The sequence below is a fragment of the Engystomops pustulosus genome, chromosome 4 (assembly GCF_040894005.1).
Source record: "Engystomops pustulosus chromosome 4, aEngPut4.maternal, whole genome shotgun sequence".
NCBI classification, from domain to species: domain Eukaryota; kingdom Metazoa; phylum Chordata; class Amphibia; order Anura; family Leptodactylidae; genus Engystomops; species Engystomops pustulosus.
Window position 1 is genome coordinate 159,336,841 of NC_092414.1, and position 27,579 is coordinate 159,364,419.

The window sequence follows — 27,579 nt, forward strand, 5'->3', positions numbered from 1 at the left end:
CTAAAGGAGACAATTAATTTTGGGTACATAGTAAAAGCCGTAAAATCCAAGCCCAAAAGAAAACGGCAAAAATGTGATTTTTCACCATTTTGACTGCATTTGGAGTTTTTTTCCCGCTTCCCAGTAAATACCATCACTATGAAGTGCAATTTGTTACGCAGAAGGTGCGTTGTCCGGTGAGGATTCGGAGTTGCTGTGATTCACTAAGATCGTACGTCCAATTTCATGCTGAGGTCATGCTGAGGTCCGCTGGAGTTCACCTTTTTCCCAGGGTAAGTGCGTGTCTTGCGACACAATTTTGTGTCGCATGAAAATCCGATTACATGCTCCAAAAACCCCAGTTAAATGCGGCACAAAACGGAAAGAGTCAGGAAACTCGCCGAAAATGCGGTCTGCAGACCCTTATCAAATCTGCTCCAATGCATAGATAGGGGGATGTCTTGGCCCAATCGCATGTGTGTTTCCAGTGAAACGCATGAGATAGTTAACCAGCATCCAGTGTCTTGTAAGGATGATGTCACACATGGTGTTTTTAGGCCGTTTTTTAGGCGTTTTCAGATCGTAAAAACCGCATGCGTTAAAAAACGCATCTGGTTTTAAAAAATGCATGAATTTTTTGTCCAGTTTTCTGAACTTGCGCGATTAGAAACTGACAAAAACGCATCTGTTTTTTAAAATCTGAGAATGCACAAACTAAAAGCGGCCCAAAAACGCCATGTGTGACATCACCCTAAGAGCGATCACTTGGTTTTCACTGGAAACGGACATGCGATGAATCCGAGTCCAGCTCCCCGGTAGTGGCACGTGAGACCATGGCCTTAACAATATATGCACATTCTGAAAATGTATTTTCACTTTTAGTGGCCAACAATGACCGTCTCACCCTCCACACCTTGCGGCCCGGGCTTTTCAGTACTGCCACACAGCACGAAATTACACTGCAAATAAATCTGCGTGAAGCAGAAAGTATTGAAACAGACATTGCCTCCTGAATAAGAGATATACTACTTATATAAGAAGATGCCGCGTACTGCTCCGCTTGCTCTATGTGTAGCGTCTACTCTGCCGCGCACCTGTTAATAAGTATCTGCGATGGGGCGTGGCCGTGAGAGGACCACGGTGTGATTCCCGCCTCCGGGGCGTGGTTATGGAGATTGCTGCAGAATCTCTGGCAGCAGTGCTGCAGTGGCGGCTCATGAGTCCCGGGTGAGTATTCCGGGAGGATGGACGGACCATGGGGATGGCGGAGGGTTCTGCTACATGATTAGTTGCATTGGGCTCTGAGCGTGTCACGCGGTAGATATTTCTTCCCCTTGTGTAGGGCAGGTTCATTATCACGTGAGTATATTATACCGCATGAAGAGGTCTGGGGAAGCCGGTTCCATTGCTTCATATCTGCGGGATGAATTAGGGTCACTTGATTTCTGCACGCCTTTAAGGTAAGGCTCAGTTCTCACGGGGCAGTCGGGGCACCAGCACAACTTACATTATCCTCCGGCTTTATTCACTGCCAGGGCAAGCCGTTCTCCTAAAATCCAAATCTGCCAAAATCCCAACTTCTCCACTGCCACAGAAGGTGCCAAGTGAGCCAAAAATGGAAACCTAGTAATGGTGCCCCCTCCTCTGACTCTTGTGAAGTTTACTCGCCCTCAGTTTCTTTCGAGTATGAACTGTTCTTAAAGGGCAATTCCACATTCGGGTGCAGGTTAAACATCAGCTTGAAGGATTGAAGCTAACATTGTGGAGCCTGCTGGTATTTTTCCTGTATTTTTGAGAGGTGCAGGGGTGTAACTTGAGGGGCTGCAGTCATAACTGGACCCAAGAGGCTTAGGTGGCCTATAAGGTGACACTTTCCAATATGAGAAGCTTAGTAATATTAGTATAAATCATGCATTCTAGTCAGGCCTGGAACAGACTTTGCACTGGGGTTACTGGATGGGTGATATACTTTTATAGCAGCACTGTTTCTGGGTAGTGGCTGTGATTGGTATTGCAGCTGAAACAAATTTACTTGGGACTGAGATCCACAACCGCTTTTTCTTCCACATATAATCGGTGGTGTACCGGATACCCTCCAATATTCTGATAGCGATTTCTTATCCTGAGGCCACATTCACATGCCGCATTTTATGTACCTTAACCTTGTGTTAACGTTAAAGAGGTGTGATTGTGTTGTAAATGCAATGTAAACCTAATTGAACTGTGCTTTACAAATCATTGATAAATCCAGTGTGTGAATGTGACTTTAGCAAAAGTTATAATAAAATACCCTTTAACCATCAGACTAGTGAATATTATAATTTTAACTGATTTTGGACCTTCATTCAGTGACCCTGCACAGCAGTGATGGAGGGCGTTTAATTCACACATTCAATTTTGTTTATTTTTTGTTTAAACCAAATGTATGCCAGGAAAAATGTTTATTATAGTTATCACTGTAAGAAATATACCGTAAGTGTCTGTTAGGTCCCTTTCACAGACTTTGTGCAGTATGATACATCAGTAGTCGAAAGCCAAAGCCAGAAGTGGAAGTGACACAAAGAAAAAGTAAAATGGTTTTGGACCCACCTCTGATTATATATCACAAATTCTGATGCAAAATACTCCAAATAACTGTGTGATGGTGGCCTTCGATATCTTGGAATCTGGCCTCATAATTCTGATTACATGTAATTGGCAACAAACAGCTAAAATGTTCATGATCCTTCTGTGTGAAAGCATTCTTCACTGTACAGTGGAGTAGATTGTCCTTCAAAGTAACTGGAGGTTTAACCTTCATGTGTTTATTTTCCAGCCATGTAACCTGGCTTTCCGTGCTGTTACCTTTTCTTGTCATTTGGGATGGCATGGACTTCTAGTTCACAACTTGTTCCAAGCGATATTTCATACCTTTAAGGCCGTAAGGTCCGGCGTTCATCACCCTTACTCCGTCCATGGAGGGGGTGGGGGGGCTGGTCTGGTTGCAAATCAGGCGACCAGATTGCGGCTATGTGAATGAGGCCTAACACTTATGTCTTTTCCAAAGAATAAAGTGTCTGAATGACAGTGGCTTGACTTCTTAGACCCCCAAGGATCATGGGAGGTCTTTTTTTTTTTTTTTTTTTTTTTTTTTTTTGACCTGTGAACTAGCCGCCAATACAGAAGCTAATTCACAGGCCGCATTGCTCTATTGTGCATGGTCACAGAGCGGTGTAGTATGGTGCATGGAACGAGAGGGAGTCAAGCCACTGCACAACAAATTATAGAGCAGGTACTTTACTGGATTCCCGGATTTGGGGCACAGTTACTCATTTTGTATGGACAATGGGCAGGATGAGGTCTGTCCTGCTCAGGGCCGCCTCAAGGAATTTTGGCGAGGGCCTCACTGGACTCTACACGTGCCCACTCAGAACATAGATGACCCCCGCTTGTGCCCACTCAGCTCCCCCTAGTTAACAGTAGATGTCCCCTTTAATGAAATGTCTTGGCAGATTTTCCTCCCTCCCCCTGTTAATTTAATGTCTGGAGCAGGGCCATCATGGGGGGGGGATAGAATCTTCTTATCTCCGGAACCGCGGCTCCATCTTCTCTTCTTCCGGTCCAGGTGCATCACTATGACATGGCGGAGTCGCAGCTGCTTGATGTCATAGTGTAAGGGCCCATGCGGCACATACACGAGGACATCACGTGGCCGCGAAACCGCAGCGCCATAGTGATGCGGCCAAGAAGAAGGAGAGTATAGTGGTTTTTTGGGAGTTTTTTTTTTTTTCTTTCTCGTATAGGGAATGGAAGCTTAGTGGGTACGAAGACTGGAAAACAGACCCAGAAAGTATTAAACAGCAATGGAACATAATATACACAATGCTGTAATACACCATGTGAATTTAGTGTCCTTTTTACAGCTGTTTCCCCCTGGCTTATACTTAGATAATAGATTTCTGAGGTTATCTATTTTGAGGACCCCCTTGTTAAATTACTAACTGTCCAACTCATCTGAATGGGTTTTGTAGAAATCCTCTCAAGAAACCCTTCAACAAATGAGCAACACATGAAATTACCCTAGGCACTGATATGGTGGTGCCTTTCTTACTGTCGGACTTGCTTCCATTTGACAAGTAGTAGTGACTGTATTTGGTCATAACATTCTGGGTTTTTTTGTTGTGTATTATGCTAATGTTACAAAAGCAAGTGAGCTGGCAAAATGTATTTCCCCTTTTCATATTTATAGAAGTCTATTATATGCCAAATGGTGTTGTGTCATTTGTTTTGCTGAATATTCTGTTCAAGGTTCAACCCCTTTTTGACCTGGCCCTAAAAGGCTTAAATGGTTAGGCCGTTTTTAGTAAAAAAAAAATTTATACCGTACTTATTGGTCATAATTTTTTATTTTTTTTTGACACATAGTTATAGTTCAAAAATTTAAAATGTTACAAAAAAAATTGAATTTTTTTATTTATAGTAAAAAAAAAAGTTAACTTTTTTCCAAATTAACTCAAAATTACAATGATAAAGGATAAGAGGATTACAAGGCAAAGCTTCTGCAATTAAGATCTTGCTTTGGCATAATAATAATTTTTATTTACATAGTGCCATCATATTCCATTGCTCTTTAAATCGTGGCATCTAGAAAACAATCCAGTTATTCACCAGTTATATGTATCAATGAAGCTACATGCTCACGGCTATTGTTTTTGGATGTGTGCTACATTTTGTTTTTTTTTTCCCTCTCCAAAGCTCGCTGACATCCTCGTTATTGTCAGACTCATGGCCGTTGTTCTCACAGCCCCATCTATAGACCTTTTGCAGCTCTGCAAATTATGAAGCGGGTCATCTTCCTGCCTGTGTGTCCCGTGCCTTGCTATAGAAGTCTTTGGGAATGCGAAAAATACTGATGCTATATGTTTGACATAATAGACATAATCGTGTGATCTTAAAGGTGGTGGGACGAGCCAGTGTCATAATTTGCCAGACTTCCCTATTTCAATCACAATTGATATGAAAACCACATAAAATATGCTGGAATTAAAATGTCTGATTTCTGTAGAATACTTTCTAAGGCCTCTTTCATAATGCCATATGCTAGCATGAACATTTAGCAGCCTGCTGGAGAGGTGACAAATGCTTGCCCCTACCCTCTCCATAGCGGGGCATGGCACCCAGCCATAAGCATAGGAAAAAGTTAAAGCATGCTCTATATTTTCCCATACCGAGGCTGGGCGTCTGTGGGGGCTTAAATCCCCGCAATGGCATTGTGCAGGGGCCCTAATAGTGTGTTCATATGCTGCAGTTAGAACTGCACTTGTTTTGCTGCAGTTTTAAGGGTGGTTGCGGTTCTTCATGTTTCACTGCCTTTATAACCACATCTGGAAAGAAAAAGGGGGTTCTCCGGGGAATCCATCTGTCCATTGCCACATGCCTATTACAGCATCACCTTCAATGTGTATCAGGCAAGCGGAAGTAGTTGGACAGGAGTGTCGCTGGATAAATCAGTGGGTAAACAGGGGCACAGCACTGACTGGCAGCGGCGCAAGATAACTTGAGCGTTTTTACAGCCCCCTTAGGCTGGATATATAGTTTAGCCCCTTTACCTGCACTGTATGACTCCATGTGAAGTTTAGACACTGTTAGTATCTTGTTTTAAAAAGTACTAAACTCTGCAACACCCCTACAGACTGGCTGATGTTATCTATCATGACACAGTCCAGAAAATATCTCCCTCTATGGTGACTACTTTATCTAAAAAAATAAATAAATCAACTCCTGAGACTTTCCAGACACCTGTTCACACATATTTGTATTAGTAACTTCTATGTATGCCCTTTATGTTGATAAGTTGCAGAGTGGGAGAAATGGAACATTTCAATATTCCATTTTTAATATTCTTGTACAGGCGGTCCCCTACTTAAGAACACTCGACTTACATACGACCCATAGTTACAAACGGACCTCTGGATATTGGTAATTTCTTGTACTTTAGTCCTAGGCTACAATAAACAGCTGAAACAGTTATCAAATGTGTCTGTAATGAAGCTTTAGTGTTAATATTGATTCTTATGACAACCCAACATTTTTAAAATCCAATTGTCACAGGGACCAAAAAAGTTCTGGCTGGGATTACAATGATAAAATATACAGTTCCGACTTACATACAAACTCAACTTAAGAACAAACCTATCTTGTATGTAACCCGGGGACTGCCTGTATTGCAAACTCTTTACATTTCTAAGATGGCATCTAGCCTTTGTTTCTTTTGCACGGATGACATGTCTCTTCATATGATTTACTTTCCGTTGTGTCTCTTCCGGATAGGTTTGTGGTGGTAGCATAAGAGGCTGGCAGGAAGAAACTTTTTTTTTTTTTTTTTTTTGTCGTGAGAGCAAGCTCCTTCCATTAACTCCTTCTGAAGATGACTGAATTTCTCTTCTGCTTCAGCTGCTGCATCGGAGAACAGCCACAACCAGTAGGTTTAATATGTACAAGATTTGAAGCATAATAAACCAGGGGCACTTACTCATAGATCCAGGCACTGTGACTGTGGTAATCTCTATATATGTTATACATGGCCTCTTTCCTTATAAAATCAACTTTTATGCTTCAAATGCTGTTGTCTTCCCTCCCCCTGCCTGCTGTAAGCTCACACAGTTGGAGAGGGAATTAGTTCTTGAACACTGTAACAGCCTGTGAAGGTACAGCACAGAGGGTCTCTAGTAATGCCCTGCAGATTCATTAGCATACTTTTAAATGTTGATGGCAGAAGTTAGGAGGCTGTGGATAACATATAAGGAGATTACCACAGTTGTGGTGCCTGGATCTATGAGTAAGTGCCCTTAGTTGATCATGCTTGATCACATTCACTGATGGTAGATTACTAATACTCCCATGTGTGTTTTTTTTTAAATCATGTTGTTGGATCTAGTAATTTTATAGACTGGAATGGCCTGAATTCAATAACATTTAGGTTTTAAAAAATATACAAATGAGTCTGGGGAGTTGTCTATGCAAGGGAGTTACCACCGTGCTTGCATGGAATTTGCAGTAAGGTTGAGGGGAGGGCTTTACTCTAACAGGCTGGTGTATTTTTATTAAAGGGAAGCTGTCACAATGAAAAGTCAGTGTAATCTGTAGGCAACATGCTATAGAGTAGTGGTGGCGAACCTATGGCACGGGTGCCAGAGGTGGCACTCAGAGCCTTTTCTGTTGGTACTCAGGCCACTGCCCGAACAGGACCAAATCCTCCAAATCTTTCTAGCAGTCCCAGGCAACTTAAGTGATGCTGTTCTCAGTGCTATTATAAAGCAACATTATATTGACTGTTTGGAACTGCGGGAAAAGTGAGAAATGATTAACAGAGGTGCATTCTCTTTGGCGGTCATCCTGCATCTTTCTGTACAGAGAAGCTACAATGATGGTCTGAATTTGCTCTCCTTCTTTCAACTGTATTGTTGGGCTCAGGCAGCCGATACAATTGAAAGATGTAGAAAAACAGATGGCAATAAGTTATTGCTTAGTATGTTAGCACTTCACGGAGAATAGGAGGATTTTGGTTGTGGTTTGGGCACTCGGTCTCTAAAAGTTTCACCATCTCTTCTATAGAGCGAGCAGAACTGAGAAGACCGATATGTAGTTATGAGATATAAGCTGTATTTATGCATCTAAATCTTTGCTTTCTACGCTGTGAAGTCACTTATATGAGCATATCCGTAAGCCCACTAAGTCGCACTAATTCTCTGTGGCAGAGTAAAAATGCTTCTCTTATCGTTTCTGATGAATGTTTTTAGTCAAGGAAAAGTATGAAATTTATCGCAATCTGATTGATCTATTAAATTTCTTATCAGCAGCTCTCTAACCACACAATAAACGCACTCTGACTTGGGTCACACAACAATGAAAAATAGACTACTGACGTCCGAACCCGTTGCACAGCACTTTTTATTGCGTTTCAAACTTGGGCCAAATATATGAAAACTGGTGCAACCTGCCTTAGTCCAGTTTGCATTTTTATTTTTTTTTATTTTTTTTTTTTGCACAAGTTGTCCCACATTACTTACTAGCAGGCTCTTGGTTAATCTGGTCGCAAACTACTAAAAAGCACTACCTACACCTTTAGGCGCACAGTTTTCTAAAGTGTCAGACAAAATGCAACCTCATAATAAATACATGTGCGGGTTTTTTTTTTTTTTTTTTTCCATGAAAACTGGCACAAACACAATGGGGCACATTTACCAAATATGTGCAGTTTGCCTGTGGTGTAGTTGGAGTTTGCATGTTATATCTGGCACACGGTCCGACTCTGCGCCTGAACGCCCCCTTCAGTGCAAAAATTGGTGTTACACAAATGTTGCACAGACCCTTCTTAAATATGAGTTTGCACCTAAAAGAACGTGCAAAGTCCGACAGAAAACTGGCGCACGGAGCTTAGTAAATGTGCCCCAATATATCTGGGCCATTGTGCCAAAAGGTGGCCAAAACACATGTGCAATCTGAAATTCATGTGCCTTTTACCAAAGGCACAAGGTCAGCTGCGGTCCCCACATCACAGCTCCGCAGTCTCTTCTCTAGTGACTGGGTAGCTGTGAGGAGCCACACCAGCAGTCCTCTGATGACAACCTTGTTGCTTCCCAGGTACAGGGAAAAGTCTATGCGTTTTCAGATGCATCAGGCTTTAAATTAGTAATACTGCCCATTCAAGGGTCTATGACACTTGTACCGGTGTTTAAGGGAACCTACCACCACAAATCTACCTATAAAGGTAGATCGGGTGGTAGGTGGATCAATGGGAAGTGAGGATAGCCTTTTTAAGGGCTAAACCTCACGTCCCCGCACTTTTTTTAGCCTTGCATGCAAATTTTTTTTATGCGGCTACTGGGGCGTGGAGTAGCCGCATCTTAGGTTACATGGCGCGGCTACTCCACGCCCTGGTAGCCTCTTTTCCCCTCCTACTCACCATCTTCGGCGTGCAGCTCCTCGTAGCTGTGCGCCCTTGTCCGACGAATCTGCCGTCGCCTGCGCAGTCACTGCTCCGAAGACGGCAGATTCGTCAGACGAGGGCGTGCAGCTACGAGGAGCTGCACGCCGAAGATGGTGAGTAGGAGGGGGGAAAAAGGCTACCGGGGCGTGGAGTAGCCGCGCCATGTAACCTCAGATGCGGCTACATAAAAAATTTCCATACAAGGCTAATAAAACTTACTAAAAAAGTGCGGGGACGTGAGGATTAGCCCTTAAAAGAGCTATCCTCACGTCCCATTGATCCACCTACCACCCATCTACCTTTATAGGTAGATTTTTGGTGGTAGGTTCCCTTTGGTTCCACCAATCACTGGTAGATCTGTTTTTCTTAGCATAAAAAGAGCAGAGTTATAAAGAAAATAAGTTGGGCCTCTTGCACATGAACGTTGTTTTGGGACATGTGCTAGCCTTTTTTTTTTTTTTTTTTTTATTTTGCAGCTAGCTCCATTGTATTTTTATGGGCTTGTGCCCACATCCGCGTTTGAGCCATTGTTCCGAGCCACAGATCTGAGTGGCCTGTGTTTGTAGCTTGGATAACTTTGTCTTCTATCATCTGGGTATGAGGAGACCTCACACAACCTGCAAACAACGAAATACAGGCGTGTGTTTTTTTTTTTTTTTTTTTTGCTGCCAGAGAGCACACAAGTTGTATCTTAAACCTTATATGAGTGATCCAAATTTAATAAAATGATTAAGTTGTGTCTGTGTAACAAATGTCTTGTTTGATTTCATTCTTCTAGAGGCGCAAGCGGATTGATAGCAGTATGATTGGGAAACCAATGAATTTTGTACATACTGCTCATGTAGGATCAGGAGATTCCAACTCGGGGTTTGCAATGGTAAGTAAAATACAGGAACTATCAGTACTAATACAGCAAGTGTAAAATGTCAACTGGTTTCTCTGGTAATTTCTACATTTTATTATTAACCCCTTCTTCTTTCTTTTTTTTTTTATGGATGGAAAAAGTGATTTCAGACATTCGAGTGCTATTTTCTATTTAGCCATTTTGGAACATGGCAATACTTTAACATGTTTAGGATTTTTACTGTTTATTTTTATGGAAAGGGGGATATATATAATTTTTTTTTTTTTTTTCTTTCAAACCTCTTGGAGTACTTCAACCCTGGAGGGTGTGATCTCTCATACAATATACTGTATTGCAATTTTACTGCCAATCTCTTATAGCCTTCCATCCTCAGGCTATTAGAGATCAGTATCCAGGCAGGCCTACACCACGACGTTATGGTGCTTTGTTGTGCGTGATGCACAATAAGGAAAGGAATCTCTACTCCTCTCTTATACCTCTGTTCCAGCACCATGGTTCCCATCATTGAGTTTCTATTTGCACCCAGGAACTGCACCAAGCCCACACTGGAAGCCTATGTTTGCAAACTCAGATCAGAAGTGTGCCACTGTGAATTGAAATGAATGGTAGGAGAGTGAGTACAGGTTCCTTTTTTTGCAAACATTTCTCTATCCTAAACTACTTTTGAAATGTGTTTCAATTTGCTGCATAGGGGTTGGCTGGGAATGCTGGACATTACATGCATGGCTTTAGTGAGTTAACAAAGCATTAAAGGAAATTTATCACTTGCATCCGGAAAAAGTAAACGACACCTACTCGCCTATACTCCTCTTCACCTCGATCCAGGCGCTGGTCTTCTTTTAAGCTTGACACACCGGGATCACCTGAAAAGAGCTATAAAAAGCCGCCTGGAGCGCCAGACAATTGCCTTTTTTTTTTTTTTTTTCTTCAGGCGATCCCGGTGTGTCAAGCTTAATTGTGGTGTTGGTCTTCTTTAAGTTGAAGAAGACTTTAGGTAAATATGTTTCAGGTTAATTTTGTTTTACGTTGGTGGTAAATTTCGGATCCATGTGGCACAGATCATATGACCATCAACATGAGATGTAATAATAAAGAAGACCTAGCTTTCTATAAAGTATGTATACAGGCGGTCCCCTACTTAAGAACACTCGACTTACATACGACCCCTAGTTACAAACGGACCTCTGGATATTGGTAATTTATTGTACTTTAGTCCTAGGCTACAATAAACATCTATAACAGTTATCACAGGTGTCTATAATGAAGCTTTATTGTTAATCATGATTCTTATGACAACCCAACATTTTTAAAATCCAATTGTCACAGAGACCAAAAAAGTTCTGGCTGGGATTACAATGATAAAATATACAGTTCCGACTTGCATACAAATTCAACTTAAGAACAAACCTACAGACCCTATCTTGTATGTAACCCCGGGACTGCCTGTATATGTGTATAATATTTAGAATGTTGTCTAACCTTAGGCTGGATCATTTCAAGATCAGATGAAATCAAAAGGTGGTTATACTCCAGGGATTTCAGATGCTGCACTTTAGTATTTGTAAGTATATGAAAAGTTTGTACCTTTTTTATTAGAACTTTTTTTTTTTTTTTTTTTACAAATAATCGTTTTCAATCTGTAATAATTTTAGCTAGAACAGTTCGAGAGATGACCCCAAATGCATCCAGAGATATATTTATCGGTTGTTGCCCACAAGAACTAGCTAGTTGTAGATGTTCTTAAATACCTTAACCCCTTAAGGACGGAGGTTTTTTTTTTTTTTTTTTGCTCTCCAACTTCACAGATCTAAAACCTTTTTATTTTTCCGTGTACAGAGCTGTGTGAGAGCTAATTTTTGCTTAACAAATTTTACTTCTCAGTGACGTTATTTATTATTCCATGCCGTGTACTGGGAAAAATTGAAAAATTCTGGAAGAATGTGCTGAAAGTGAAAAGAAAAATGCATTTGCCTCACTGTTGTGGGCTCAGTTTTTATTCACTGTGCTCTCCAAATTAGGTTCACCGCAGCCAGTAACCGTTTTTATATTTTGATCGGGCATTTTGGGATGCAGTGATACCTTGCGTGTTCGTGATTTTTTAAAAACCTTTTATGTTTTATATGTGAGTTCAAGGGAAAGGGTGCAATTTCAACTTCTAGGTTTCTTAATTTATTTATTCTTAGACTCTCTAGGGTACATTAACCCTAGATGGTCTGATCGTTCCAATAATATATTGCAATACTATTGTATCGCAGTATATGGCTTTTTTGCACAGTATTCATACAATGAGCCACTGGTTTATTTTAACAACTATGCAGAAACCAGACAGCCTCGGGTTTGACAAAGATGACGTTCAGGGGAAGTGACGATCGGAGCCAAGATAGCGGCGCCTACGCGCCGCCCTCTTTTAGATTCTGCCACCGGCTTTGCCAACTGCATTGGAAGGGTTAATACCCGCGATTGGTGCTAGCAATATGAAGCAAATCCCAGCTGTGTATGAAGAGGGATCAGCCCGTGAGCCCTCTTCATACACTCGCCACCTGGCACGTACATGTAAGGCACGGAGAGTAGAAGGGGCTGATATAAGCATCAAAATCTATTTGCCAACTTTCCAGAAAAGTTCAGGAGGGCCCTGAATAATGGGGATAGGACAAATCTAAAAACTAACTCCTGCAGTGCACTATCCTCCAGCACAACTACTGCTAAAAGTTGGCAAGTATGACTAAAAAAAACCTCAAAGATGGGCCATTTAATAAATGGTCTGTAAAATATTACATGTCCATTTTTAGTCGGCATTCACACCATGAAATTTTGAAACGCATTGCAAACGAGATGTAAAATGAATCTCAAAACACATTACTATCAATATGATGGTAAAAAAGCAAATGCATTTTGAGTTGTGTTTTTTTTTTTTTTTTCAACGCAATATATTATACGATGGAGCTTGTGGCATAGTTTTGCGTAAAAACTTTTTAAAAAGTACACAGGCATGGGGCAGGAACACGCATAGCTGCAGTTTCTGGCATAGAAGCACTAATAAATACCCCCCCCACCCACACTTCATGGTGTGAATGCAGTCCAAGTTCACATTCACACTATATGCATTTCAATTGTGTATTAAAATGCATTTCATGTGCAGGAACTCTTCCCGCAAGCGCATGCTTGTGTTTGGTAAGTAACAACAAACATGAAGCAATGTTTGGTTCTAAACACATCTGGGTTCTGGGAGGAGATACTCCTGATGAGCTTGAAATGCTTTTCAGAATGCAATTCATGAACTTGTGGTCCAGCATGAGGCGGGACCTCTTATTAACCCCTTAACGCTGAAGCCACTTCTCACCTTCCTGACACGGCCCACTTTTTAAAATCTGACGTGTCTATTTAAGTGGTTATAACTTTGGAACGCTTTAACATATCCAGTTGATTTTGAGATTGTTTTTTCGTGACACATTGTACTTCATGCTGGTTGAGAAATTTAATCAATATATTTAGTATTTATTTATGAAATAAATGGAAATTTGGCAAAAATTTTGAAAAAAAATAATGTTTTCAAAATGTTCTACTTTTTGGAAAGTTGGTCATATCACTAAAATAACTTGATAACTAACATTTTCCATATGTCTGCTTTAACTTGGCATAATTTTTCAAACATCTTTTCCTTTATTTAGGATGTTAGGAGGCTTATAACTTTAGGTGCAATTTTTCAGATTTTCACGAAAATCATCAAAACCTACTTTTGGAGGGTCAATTTAGTTAGAAGTGACTTTATAAGGCCCACATGACAGGAAACCCCCACAAATGACACCATTTTAGAAACTACACCCCTCAAAATATTCAAAACAACCTTTGGGAATTTTGTTAACCCTATGAACGTGTCATGAGGGTGAAAGATAAATGAAAGTGAAATTACAGAAATGTAATTTTATCTTACAATAGATTCATTGAACACTAAAATTTGCACCTTCACAATGGGTTAAAAAGGAAAATGCATTTTACAATGTTTAGGGCAATTCCTCCTGAGCATGCCAATAACCATTTTGTCACTGTACCCTGCTGTACGGGCACAGGGGGGCACTTGGAATGGAAAGAGCGTTGTTTCGTTTTTGCAGGGCAAATATGGCTGAAAAAGTTTTCATGTGTCAGGATGCATTTGGAGAGCCATAATGGTACCAAAACAGAGGAAAGCCCCAACATGAGACACCATTTTGGAAAGTACACCCCTTGGAGAGTTTAGCAACGTGTAATTTGTGTATTTTCCCCAACAGGTGTTTGATTCAATTAGGCCCCAAAAGGGAAAAAAGGTGAAAATTTTCTCAAAGTCACTTTTACCCCAAATTTTTGTAAGCCACAAGGGATAAAAGATGAAACAACCCCATAAATGTGTAAAACTATTTCTCCTAAGCACAGAATTGCACCACTTTTGCATATAAAGTGTTGTATGGGTACACAGTAGGGCTCAGAAGGGAAAGAGGGGCTTTGGTCTTTTAGAAGCCAGATTTGACAATCATCCTTTACATGTGTCAGGATGCATTTGGAGAGCCCTAGTGTTACCAAAACAGAGGGGAACCCCAACAAGTGTCACCATTTTGCAAAGTGCACCCTTTGGAGAATTCAGCAAGGTGTAATATGTGTATTTTCCCCTACAGGTGTTTGCTTCAATTAGGTCCCTAAAAGGAAAAAGATGAACATTTTCCCAAAAAAGTCACTTTTACGGCTAATTTTTGTATCCCATAAGGTATTAAAGATGAAACAACCCCAAAAAATGTGTACTAGCATTTCTCCCGAGTATAAAATTGCCCCACACATGCAAATAAAATGTTGTATGGGTACGCAGTGAAGCTCAGAAGGGAAAGAGAGCGTTGGCCTTTTAGAAGCCAAATTTGACAGACATCCTTTACATGTGTCAGGATGCATTTAGAGAGCCGTAGTGGTACCAAAACAGAGCGGAACCCCAACAAGTGACACCATTTTGGAAAGCACACCCCTTAGAGAATTTAGCAAGGTGTAATATGTGTATTTGTCCATAAAGGTGTTTGATTTAATTAGGACTTAAATAGGAAAAAGGTAAAAATTTTCCTATAAAGGTCATTTTACTTATCCCACAAGGGATAAAAAAATGTAATAACCCCCCAAAATGTGTAAACCTATTTCTCTCGAGTGTAGAAGTACACCACATGTGTATATAAAATGTTGTATGGGCGCACAGTAAAAGGAAAGGGGAATGTTTGCCTTTTAGAAGCCAAATTTGACAGAAATGTTTGACATGCATTTGGAGAACCCTAGTGGTATAAAACAGAGAAGAATCCAAAAAGTGACCCTAATCTTTGAATGCACACCCCTTAGAGAATTTTGCAATGTGTAATATATGTATTTGCCCCTACAGGTGAATGATCCAATTAGGCCCTAATCATTAAAAAGGTGAAAATTTTCCTATAAATGTCACTTTACCCCTAATTTATATAAGCCACAAGGGATAATATATTAAATAACCCCAAAAAAGGTGTAAAACTATTTTGTAAAAATACTTTATGGGCGCACAGTAGAGGAAAAGAGGGGTGTTTGTCTTTTAGAGGCCAAATTTGCAAGAAATCCTTCACATGTGTCAGGATACATTTGGAGAGCCGTAGTGGTACCAAAACAGAGGAAAACCCGAAAAGTGACCCTAATTGTTGAATGTACACCCTTTGGGGAATATAGCATGGTGTAATATGTGGTGTAGTGTAATACACGTGGTGAAATGAGCATTTGAACATACAGGTGGTTTCCAAATATGATGTGCAATGGAGTCCAAGATGGAAATTGCAATTATTTCTGGAAAGTTCAGTGCCCATTATGTGGCGCCCATTATGAAATAATGGAGGGGTATAGGGAGCAACGGGACATAACAGTTGTTACAATTATTCATTTTACCGAAATTGATTCACAACAGGTTGGGCGTGAATTGTGAATGTCTAGTGTATAAGGAGGTAGAATATACCAGGGGACCAACTAAACTTTTGTCACTCTGGAGGTGTCGCAGGTCTCTTAGTAGTATATAGTGTCCATCCTAACTCCTCTTTTGGAACAGACTCTTTAGTGAGTCCTACCTTTAGGAGCAGCAGAATTCACCGGGAAAATGCTGTCCTGGCAAAACACAGGAACATCTAAACCAGAGGTACTGGGGCTCCGTCCTTCTTGTCCCAATATTAGTTTCCTAATAGCTTCCTCTTGAAAACTGATTAATGATACGGCATAACCTGCACATTGGAACAGCTCGTAAGAGTTGTACAGCGTAATCTGTACAATGTGCACGGCCAGCGCTTTTGTACCATATCTTCGTTTTAGTAGGGAAATTATCGCCAAGTGTTGCTCTTATTCACCCTAGCGATGCCCATTGTGACGAATATTGCTGCTTTTGGCTGGACCAAATCGACCAGCCAATAGCGGCAAACATGGACAGAGGGGGGCAACAAAACCCCTCTGGACCGCAAGGCAAAATTGGTGGCTGTCAGGAACAGCCACCACCCTGCCCCGATCACCGTGTCTACAGACACGGTGATCGGTATTACTGACGTCATAAGTAAATTCGCTGCTATTGGCTCTTCTGAATTGATGAGCCAATAGCAGCGATAATAAACTGGGGGGGGGGGGCGTAACCCTTCTGGTCCATGGGGCAGGATGGATGGCTGTCAGGAACAGCCGCCGTCTTACCCCGATCACTGTGTCTGACCGGTGTTGGAAAGTCACTACCCGCTGCACCGTTCTATAACAATGCGCGTTGGGAATAGGCTATACAATCTTTATTTATTTTTTAAGCAATTTAGACAAATAAGGGCTTATTTTTTGCGAGACGAGATGCACTGTAAAAAAACCTTAATTTTAGTGGGTTTTTAGCTTATTGAAGCAATTTTATTTTCCTCCACACATAAAAAGTTAATAAAATCATCAATTCTTGTTTTGTATTTTTAGCATTTTTTTTTGGGGGGGGGGGGGGGGTGTTCACTGTAGCATAACAATAATATATTATCTTTATTCTACGGATCACTACGATTACGGTGATACCTCATTTATATAGTTTTATTTTTATTTGTCCAATTTTATTGAAGGAAAACTAGAATAGAAAAAATTGCATTTGTTTTAGTATTGCCATTTTTATAGCGGCATAACTATAGTATTTTTTTGGTTTACGGAGCTGGTTGTAAGCTTGTATTTTGCGTGACAAGTTGTTCTTTTTATTGGTATCATTTTGGTGCTTGTAACTTTTTCGGATCACTTTTTAGAACATTTTTTGTAAAGCAATTTGATAGTTTTAATTTTTGGCAAGTGTTGTGTTTTTTTTTTTTTTTTTTTTTACCACGTTCACCGAGCGGGTCCAATTATGATTAGGATTTATTGTACAGATTGTTACGGACGCAGCGATACCAAATAAGTGGGGTTTTTTCGTGATTTTGTGTTTTTTATACTTTATTACTTGTGTAAAGGGAAATGTGGTGTTTGGGGGGACTTTCACGTTCTTTTTATTATTTATTTTTATTGTAAAAAACCTTTATTTATTTTTACTTTTTTTACAGTTACTGACATCTTAGCTTGAACAAGTGATCTTATGATCACTTGTTCAAGCTTTTTTACAGGTTACACAGTGCAATACAGATGTATTGCACTGTGTAATGTAAGACTGCTGCGCATGCCCAGTGTCATACAGCCGGGTCCTGCCAGAAGGCACGGACCTGGCTTCCGGATCAAGATCTCGCAGTCCCGGGGGTTAAAAGCAATTGGTTCCTACATCTGCTCCCCTTTACTTTGTGGCCCCAATTTCATCTTCCTACCCATCATCTTAATGAACTCTATATCTGCCTGGAAGACACAGTTGAAGTCCTGACATGTGGAGGCAAAGCCGACGGGTATCGGCAGGGGGAAGGAGCATCATTGGTTTTATCATTGCCTTTTAAGCCACATTTTTTGATGTTCGAGTCATCAGCACACCCTTAAGCTTGTATAATCAACTGGATATTCACCATTCACATGTAGTTTAAAGCAGTTGCCCTGGAATTTATTTATTTTAATATATATGTGGTTGGTGGGGGGGCTGTTAAAATAAGAGTTGACACTTTCCTCCTTGGTTGATCACCACATATCATTCCCTGTTAGTATACAGAGTGCTGTGCCGCCCCGCCTCTGCTACTATTTCAAGCAGTAGCAGAGGCACAGCAATGTTCGGAAGGCACCGGCAGCCTCTGCATACTAAGAGAGGCCCGACCCTGGTGGACGACAAAATGGGATCGCCAGAGGCGGTGTGTATCATCTTTGTTATTTTTACGCCCCCCCCCCCTTAGCCATATATATAATATTTCTGCAACCCCCTTTAATTAATCTGCTGTATGCATACAGTTCTTAAATTGGATGTTATTAAAAAAAAAAAAAAAATCTCTAAATGACCTTATGACTGAGTTTAAAGGAATTTTTTTTTTTTTTTTAATGCAGTTGAAGAAATGTATCAAACTATAAATTACCGTATAAGCCGACCCGAGTATAAGCTGAGACCCCTAATTTTACCACCAAAAACTAGGAAAAACTACTGACTCGAGTATAAGCCGAGGGTGGGAAATGCATTGGTCAAACCCCCCCCCCTAGTAGTATACAGCAGCCACCTAGTAGTATGCAGCCTGCCCGCCCCCATGTAGTATGCAGCCTGCCCCCACAGCCCTTAAAAAAAAAAAAAAAAAAAAAAAAAAACTTATACTCACCCTCCGATGTCGGCGAGGCTATCCGATGTCAGCGTGTTCCGTCTTCTTTCTTCTCCGCAGCTCCTCTTCTTTCTTCTTTCTTCCGGCATGGACGCAGCCATGTTTTCTTCTAGCATGCGCATACTATGACGCGGCCGCTGCTGACGTCATAGTATGCGTGGCCACGAAGCAAACATAGCTGCGTCCATGACAGAAGAAAGAAGAGGAGCCGTGGAGAAGAAAGAAGACGGAACACGGGGACATCGGGCAGCCGCGCCGACATCGGAGGGTGAGTATACAAGTTTATTTTTTTTAAGTGGTTACATTTTTTTGTAATAGACTCGTGTATAAGCCTAGGGGACGTTTTTCAGTACATTTTTTTGTGCTGAAAAACTCGGCTTATACACGAGTATATACGGTAAATGGGTCTGCCCAGATGGAAATAGCCTTTTAATGTTAGAACTGCGGATGAGAATTGCTGTTTGTCCTAATTACATTAATTTCATATATTTTTATGTGATGTGATCTGATTTTAATACAGATATAGCCCGGAAACTCTCCTGCACATTGCATAGAACATCTTCAATGAAGAAATGAATGAGATGGAAGTTAAATGGTATTTTTGGAACTCAAGTACTACTGAAAATGTGAAGTCCACAAAGTTCAATCCTGAAGCTTTTTGCTTATTTTGGCACATACCATACAACACATGCATGACGCCTGTCATCACTCCATGTCCTGTTGTGTTCCTTTAACCCGCTTTGCTTCTAGTTGTGTGTAATACTACACTATTACTGTTTTTGTTGTGAATCTTCAATATTCCTACGTGTCCTGGTACCATGGATGTTAGGCACTTTTTTTTTTCCATGTCTGATTAAAACCATTAACCATTTGAGTTTTATTTACCCAATATGGTTTTTTGTTTGTGTTTTTTGGTTGCTTGGTTTTTGTTTTGTTTTCCTTTTATAAATATTGTGTCCTAACAAAGACAAAACAAGTCCTGTTTGATAAATGACCTGGATTTTGGACCATAACATGGTATAGTAGAGACATGATGGGTTGGATCTGATCCTCAGGACTATTGTCTATTTGTGAGTTGTGTCTTGCACTTTAATCCTCTCACAACTTTCTATTTGTAATTTTTACACTGTTTTATTTCTGTAAAGAAAACACAAATTGCAGAACTAGGAGTAAAACAATATATTTATTAGCTCTGGTACTGAATGCTAAATTTAAGTAAGGTTTTTGCAGCCTTTATTTGTTTTAAGGTTGCTTCTAAAAGTAATGTGGGATTGAGCCCTGTCCACCAATCATGGCAGGTATTTGCCAGCAACACTATGGTGTTCCCAGCAAATTTGTGCTGTGCTATGCTTGACTACAAGTTGGGGTAGCCATGAGGATTGTCCTGTTTTATTTTGTAGCATGTGGTTCACCTGGATTGTTTAGCCACTTAAATCTTTATATATATTTTTTTTAATGTGTACACTGTGTGTGCATTAATGAAGATTCTACGTTGACTGCATATGGCAAATAAAAGGTATTTTATTCAATGAGTCGCCTTGTGCTCCATCTGTTCTGTCACATCCGAAAATGCCTTACTTCAGCTTCTTATTCTTGTAGCAGATTAAATGACATGGTTCAGGGTGTACATGCATCCTTTGGACTTATCACTTATGTGTCCCCGTAGCACTGCTTTAGGAAAGATTACTCCAAAACCTTTAAAACTAGGTTTACCCCCCCCCCCCCCCCCCACAACAGCACCACCAAGAGAGGGGTCTGCCCCCAGGGACAGGAACACCAGACTTTAAAAACTCCACTCCTCCTCCATATCGTCAGTTTCCTGTCCCTGTGGGAGACCCAGCTGGAACCTCACTCCTTTCGGTGTTAATCGGACCAAGGGGGTCCTGGTAGTCGCCAGTGTCCCCTGTTGGCCATGTCTATACCTTCGTCGGAGGCCCTGGGAACCCCTCCGCCAGGGCTCTGCACACCTTGCTGCCTCCTCCTTAGCGTTGCAGTCTGGGGGCATGGGAAGGACCTTCTCCGGGACAGGTGAGTGCTGATCCACTGACTATGTAGCAGGGGGGCTCCTAGATCACAGTGAGCAAAGGGGGTAGCTTGCAGCGCGTCATTTGATTGAGGGCGCAAAATTCGAATTTAAAAAGGTCTTGGTTCACTATTCGGTGTGCAGTTCATGCTCCCAGCTGGCCTCTGGATTGTACCTCTCTACCTCTCTGCCTTCCTGCTGCCTACTTTCAGCAACTATGGAAATAGAGGAACATAAAAAACATTGGTCGGTTCAAGACGTCATTTTCCAGGGCCTGGGGGAAAAAACAGAAGTTTAAAAAAGAATATCTCTTCACTTTTACAGGCTGAGTGGAAAAGACCTGAGAAGAAAGGGTTCATTCCCCACGCTGGTAAAAAGAAAGTATCCTTTTAATGAAAAATCTTCGGAGACTTGGGATAGGCCGCCGAAGATTGATGCAGCCCTTTCAAAGATTTCCTGTAAATCATCTCTTCCATTTGATGATGTGGGGGTTTTGAAAAACTCAATGGATAAGAAGACAGATTCTTTCTCAAAGACTGTGGGAAGCATCCCTTGCTGCCTTCAAACCTAATATTTTGGCTACGTGCGCAGCGAGATCCCTCTTTGTGTGGCTATCCCAACTAGAGGAAAAGATTGAAGAAGGAATAAGGTGTTAAAAGATTTTAACACTCTTTTTTTGAAAGCTTCAGCGTTTCTGGCAGACGCATCAGTGGACTGCCTTGGTGAACTCTGCCCGAAAAGCCATATGGCTTAAAACCTGGGGTGGCAATGTGGTGCCTAATAAAGGAGAGTATCTCTTTGGTTCTACACTTGATAAAGTGTTGGGAAAGCTTTGATCAACAAAAAGGACTTCCCAAGTCCAGAATTTGATATTTTTAACTTTCAGCATCTTCTCCCTAGCAGAGAGACCTCTGAACTCCATATCAGCAGTTCATAGAAGAGAGCCGAACCAAACTAAGAGGTAATGGCGCCTCAACAAACCTTTTTTCAAAAATAATGAGGCTATGGGGAAATCCAGAGGTGGATTTGTTCGCTTCCCTACTCAACACTCAAGTCCAAAAGTTCTGCTCCCTAAATCATTAAGATGGGCCTTGGCTCTGGATGCATGTTCAATTCAGTGTAATTTTCAGCTGGCATATGCCTTTCCCCCACTAATCCTGCTACCCAGAGTGTTGAGGAAAATCGGGTGATCGAGCCACCGTAATCTTGATAGCTCCATTTTGGCCAAGGGAAGTGTGGTTCTCAGTCCTCAGAGAACTATCAATAGCAGATCCTTGGATCCTCCCAGATATTCCGGAGCCTTTATATCAGGGTCTTTCATCCATCAAATAGCAGGCTTCATAGGACAGCTTGGCTCTTGAGAGGTTAATATTGACTAAAAAAGGTCTCTCAGAGCAAGTCATTGACACCCTACAGAGTAGTAAGAAGTCTGTAACTTCTAAAATATATTTCAGTATTTGGAAAGCATTTTTTTTTTCTTTTTGTCAGGATCCCAAAGGGACTGGATAAATGTTTGAAATTATTGACTCTTAAAGTTTTTAGGTTTCTGCATTGGGTTCCTTATTTGATTTCTCGTTAGCTTCTCACACATGGATTATTAGATTTTTATTTATTTTTTTTAAAGAGATTTCTCGTATCCATCATATTCCAAGGTGTACGATTCCTCCCTTGGATCTTTCAGTAGTACTGAATTTTTTTTTTTTTTACAAAAATTCCATTTGAACCAATTGAGGAGATCCCGGTTAAAATTTTGACTCTTAAAGTAGTGTTGTTGGTGGCAATAACTCGCCCACTCGTCTTGCTGTGGTTATCAGCTTTATCCTGTAAAGCCCCATACCTAAAGATTCTAGATGACAGTATAGTGCTCCTTACAGATCCAGCTTTCCTCTCTAAGGTATTATGAGATTTTCATCACTCTCAGAAGACAATTCTCCCATCCTTTGTCTGAAGAGAATTCCTTAACCTAGATGTCAGGAGAGCTTTACTAGAATATTTAGACAGAAAAGCTGCCTGGAGAAAATCTTTTTATACTGTTCAGAGGAAAAATAAGGGCAGGGAAGCCTCTGCAGGAAATATGGCTTTGTGGATTAAATTGGCCACTTCCTTAGTTTACTCTGTAGCTAATTTACTACTACCCTCAGATCTTAGAGCTAGCCCACTTTACTAGGGCAGTATCTTACTCCTGGGCAGAATTTAGGGAAGTTTCAATCAACCAGATCTGTAGAGCCGTTACTTGGTCTTCCCCCTCATACTTTCTTACGTCACTACCGCTTGGAGTTTGGTGGAGCACAGGATCTTTCCTTTGGGTGCAGGATGTTATATTCTGTCCCTCCCTAAGCGGTGTTCCTATTTTATTCTCTCGGCGGTGCTGCCGTGGTGAGGGGGTAACCGGTAATTATGTACTGGTAATTTTCTTTCCCGCAACCACGACAGCACCACTTAGTTCTCTCCTGCACTTTTGAGAGTTTTTATATTTTCACGTGGTGTGGTGGTAGCCACTGGGTGTTTTTGGGAGTGGGTAATTAAAATACTGTTTAAGTCTCATACCGTTCTCTGAAATACACTGAGGTTATGGAGGAGGAATGGAGTTTTTTAAAGTCTGGGTTTCCTGTCCCTGGGGGTGGACCCCTCTCTCAGTGGTGCTGTCGTGGTTCCGCAAAAGAAAATTACCGGTATGTAATTACATATTTTATTTATTTTTTAGTTTTAAGAATCCGTAATGCTTTTAACATATAGAGCACAAGTTGGAGTTTTTCATTATATAGAGTTTAATGCCTGATTTGCAGGAGGTCCCTCTACCGGAATGCCCATAATCTGCATAACCAGTGCACGCAAAACCCCCCTTAGCTTTCTTGTGCTTCCAGACTTCAGTTATTAATGTCCTGTGAGTCATGATAGTTGTCCCATAACAACTTATGGAGCACCGGACAAAAACCTGTTTGTTTGTTTGTTCTCATTTAAGTCAATGGAGCATTCCACTATGGGTCACAGAATTGGCCTAAGTTGAAAGTCGGCAATTAAAGACTGCTAGGACAACCTGCTGATCAAAGGGAATTAAACATTTATCTCCTATGCTGTGGATGGGGGTATAAATGTTCATTAAGGGGAAAACCCCTTTTATTATGGCTTCAGTGCTCATTAACACCTTAAGGCCACACCCTAAAATGTCCTTCAGGACACACTTTACTTTTTTCTGCTCAAATTCCAAAAGATTTAACTTTTTTTTTTTTTTTTTTCCCAACAAGTGCATATAAGGGCTTGTTTTTTGCAGGAAGATTTGTATTTTCCAATAGGTTTATTTTGCTCGTAAAAATAGCGATGATGATAAAAATGTATTAAATTCTGCAACCGTACAGAATAAATCTATTTTTTTCCGCTTGTTTTTTAATATAATTATTGTATAGGTTAGTACGGTTAAGAAGATAACAAACATGTACAGGTTTTCTTACATTTTACTACTTTAACAAATAAAAACTCCAATTTATGGAAAGCTCATCTTCCTAGGTGTCGCCATATTCTGAGAGCTTTAAATAAATAAACCCAAAAAAGGGTTATTGGGGCTTGCTTTTTGCAATGAAGATTGGTTAGGTTGGTACTATGATGGGGTACATCTGACCTTTTTGATTTTTATTAATTTTTTTTTTTGGGGGGGGGTAGGAAGCACTTAAATTGCGACAATACCAATTTTGCTTTTAGGGGGTCATTTTAATTTATTTTATATATAAGTGTATATAGAGAAATGGGAGTTTTTTTTTTCTTTTTTTTTTTTCTTCTTTTTCCTTTAACTCCTTAAGTTAAAATAAAATTAAATAAACTGCCTGGCAAGGACTGATCTCCATGTCGGGCAGACGCAGCAGGGACCAGGCTGTATGTAACAGCTGGTCTCCTGCTGTGGATCATGCAGGCACCCTGGCAGTGCCAGCTCCATCCCAAAGGCGATATAAATCGTCCTCTTGCGGCAAAGGCCTGCTGATGACTATCAATATTGTCTTGTGTCTTTAAGGGGTTAAAGCTTTTTCCTACCCAGCAGCACCCTCCTGCACAATGGATGCAGAGGGCACAGCTGTACATGGAGTAATGTATTTTTTGTTAAAAACTGATGTTTATTCACTGCTGTAATTTTACTGCAAGGGCAATTCTTGAGGAGTCCTCACCTACTTCAACACTAACAGAACGTGTGACTAAGGCCTTAAGCGGAATAGAGCTTAGATGCAAATGGAGTCATAAAATACCATTTACCCAAATATAAGCCGACCCCCCCCCATCAATTTTACCACAAACTGGGGAAACCTACTGACTCAAGTATAAGCCGAGGGTGGGAAATGCATTGGTAACATGCCCCAGTAAGAAGCCTGCCAGACCCCGCAACGTCCTCTGAGTTCTTCCACTCAGACGGCATACAGAATGATGTCAGCCGCTGTCATTGTTTGTGAGGTGCTGGCATTGTGAGGGTACCCAAAGAGGAGCGAAAGAGGACCTGCAGAATCTAAAGAGGCACTGAAGCCGAAGACTATCTACGAGGGACGTCGGAAAGGTGAGTACAGTGGTAATTTTTTTTTTTTTTTAAGTCTAGAGCATAAGCCAAGTTAGGGTTTTTCAGCACAAATTTTGTGCTGGAAACTTGGCTTATACTCTAATATATATGGTAAGTTAACACTAAGCAAATACTAATTACTTAGCAGGAAGAAGCACATGCCTGAGGGGAATTGGCCGGTCACCAAGAGGAATAATTCTGCAGAAGCCGTGAGACTCAAGAGTGTTGGAGGGGGAGAAAGAAAGCCAAGTCCAACAAGCCACAACTGCTGAGGAATCGGTAGCCAGTCCCTGGTATGAGATATAAGGAGCCTTAAAGCCTCAATTACAACCTATAAAGGCCTGAAACAATGGTCTAATTTTAAAAAATGGTATAATCTTTAATAGAAAAATACTAAAGTGACACAATCAACATAACACATTTGTGTAGACAGGTCCTGATGTAATAACCATAGGGAGCAATAGAGGATCTATATATGCAGTATCTGCTACTTTGGGACCAGCAATGTAGCCTGAGGACCGTTTCCCACGTGGCATTTTTGTCATATCTTTAAACGCATCCAAAATGCAAGTGGAGGGGCTTTGGACAAAATGCAAATACGTTTCCCATTAAATGCATGCATTTTGGCCAAACCCCCTCCACTTGCATTTTGAATGCATTTAAAAATGTGACAAAAATGCCACGTAGGACACCGCCCTCAGGAGGTCAGGACACAAGTAAATTGCCAATATTTTGTTTATATTTTTTTTATATTAGTCTGAGATCATGGAAGTGTGCCCATGCCACAGACCGATCACAATGCTGGGGACTGAATTCCATGTATAATTTTAATATATGATGCACAGAGTTTGATTCTACGATATACAGTAGAGCCAATACTGTATCAAACCCTGAATTGCTTGCAACGCCTAGAGCACAGGAACCTATCTACCTGTATTCTATATTACATTAACCCCTCCAGTTTTTTAGTGTTATTTTGGCCTTCATGAAACTTAGCAGAAACGGCAACAACACAATTTAAAGTAGCAATGTAAAACAGATTTGGGATAAGACTTTTTTAATTTAAAAAAATTTGAATTTCTCTATACTCAAGTAAAATTGGTTAAAACAGCACATTCCCTAACTGTAAAGGTCCTAGGACGTTGATTTGGTAGTGAATTCATGCAATGCCCTAATGGCATGAGTTTATATGTAAATGGTTGATTCCCTCTGTGGTGAAACATATTTCCAGCCATTGAAGGGTTAATCCTTCAGATTCCTCCCTGTGTGTGACATCATAATGTATGACAGGTGTAGACGCGCCCTCAGTGGTCACAGATGTTGTGCTGATGTCATAATTACTGAAGGTTCCATAATAGCTTCCGCACTGCTGTGCCCGCTGCCATTTTGTGCCATTGGACCTTGAGCTTGACTACCTACAATATACCTACCTTGATGCGATTTGGAGGTTCTAGCAGGGACGCCCCATCATCCCAGGACTCATCACTACAGCGCACCATCCTCTTCAAGGGGTTGTCTGCCTCAGACCTGGAGCTGCGAGGGAGGAAGGGGACATCCACCACCAGATCAGCCAAATTATTCTAAATTGGGTGAGAGATATTTATTGGCAGTGACCCTCTAAGCCCAGAGGAAGGGCGACCCTTCAGCCATGGCTTCCCTAGAGGTTTCCTCCACAGGGGGTTTTTCCTCTGAGGGGTGACTCTTCGTGAGTCGGGGGGCTGCCATGGGGTTTGGATATAAATAAAAATGTGGCCATTTAATTCCCAATGAAGCGTGTTGTGTGTATTTATTGTGTCTTCTTTGATTTGTTTAATTCTGTCTGAGTATCAGGGTCTGTACACATCACATGTCATAAGGGAACATAGTCCAATAACTGCTCCTCTGCATGCATCTGCCCCAGGGATTGCCCATTACCATGTGAAGAAGCCATATTGCACAGGTTTCAGGTCCATAGAGAAACAAGGCCTAACGGAAAAATTATCCTGGCTACCCATAGCAACCAAACACAGCACAGGTTACATTTCTGATAGTTCTAAAGATAAATCTTAAAATTAAAGCTGCTCTGTGTTGCTTTTAGGCAGCTTAAAGGAAACCTATCACTTGAAGTGGTAGGTGTAAGATGTATATACTTACTTTACAGCCGAAGGAGCTTCTGCGCACCATGCCGGAGCCTACATAGGAAGTGAAGGTGACGTCGCGCTCTTGGTGCGCCGAAGCTCCTTTGGCTGTAAAGAAGTGTTTAAACCGTGATACAGCGGTTTAGGACACTAATGAAAGTAAGCACCAGCTCACCCTGAGCTGGTGCTCGGTATATGCATCTTACACCTACCACTTCTTTTTTTTTTAAAAAGTATTTATTTTTGCAGTTTTTTTTTAATTTTATACAATTACAATAAACAGAACTGAAGAACAAGATTGTCTGTCACATATTTTCTTCCCCACATTACAGGATTATTATGTAACAACCATGGTAACATTCAGGGTCTT

The 27,579-nt window shown here is 40.9% G+C and overlaps 1 protein-coding gene across 5 annotated transcripts in view; it reads left to right on the plus strand.

Moving 5' to 3' along the window:
- The first annotated feature begins 1,099 nt into the window (after positions 1 to 1,099).
- Positions 1,100 to 27,579, plus strand: part of LOC140127508 (CDC42 small effector protein 2-B) — a 78,627-nt gene continuing 52,147 nt past the window's right edge. For 2 of the 5 annotated variants that reach the window (XM_072148301.1, XM_072148302.1), the window contains exons 1-4: positions 1,213 to 1,439; positions 6,289 to 6,439; positions 9,726 to 9,824; positions 11,297 to 11,373. In XM_072148301.1, the coding sequence (XP_072004402.1) occupies positions 6,386 to 6,439; positions 9,726 to 9,824; positions 11,297 to 11,368 (225 nt within the window). In that variant the 5' untranslated portion in view covers positions 1,213 to 1,439; positions 6,289 to 6,385 and the 3' untranslated portion in view covers positions 11,369 to 11,373. The other 3 variants (XM_072148299.1, XM_072148298.1, XM_072148300.1) reach the window with 3 other exon arrangements.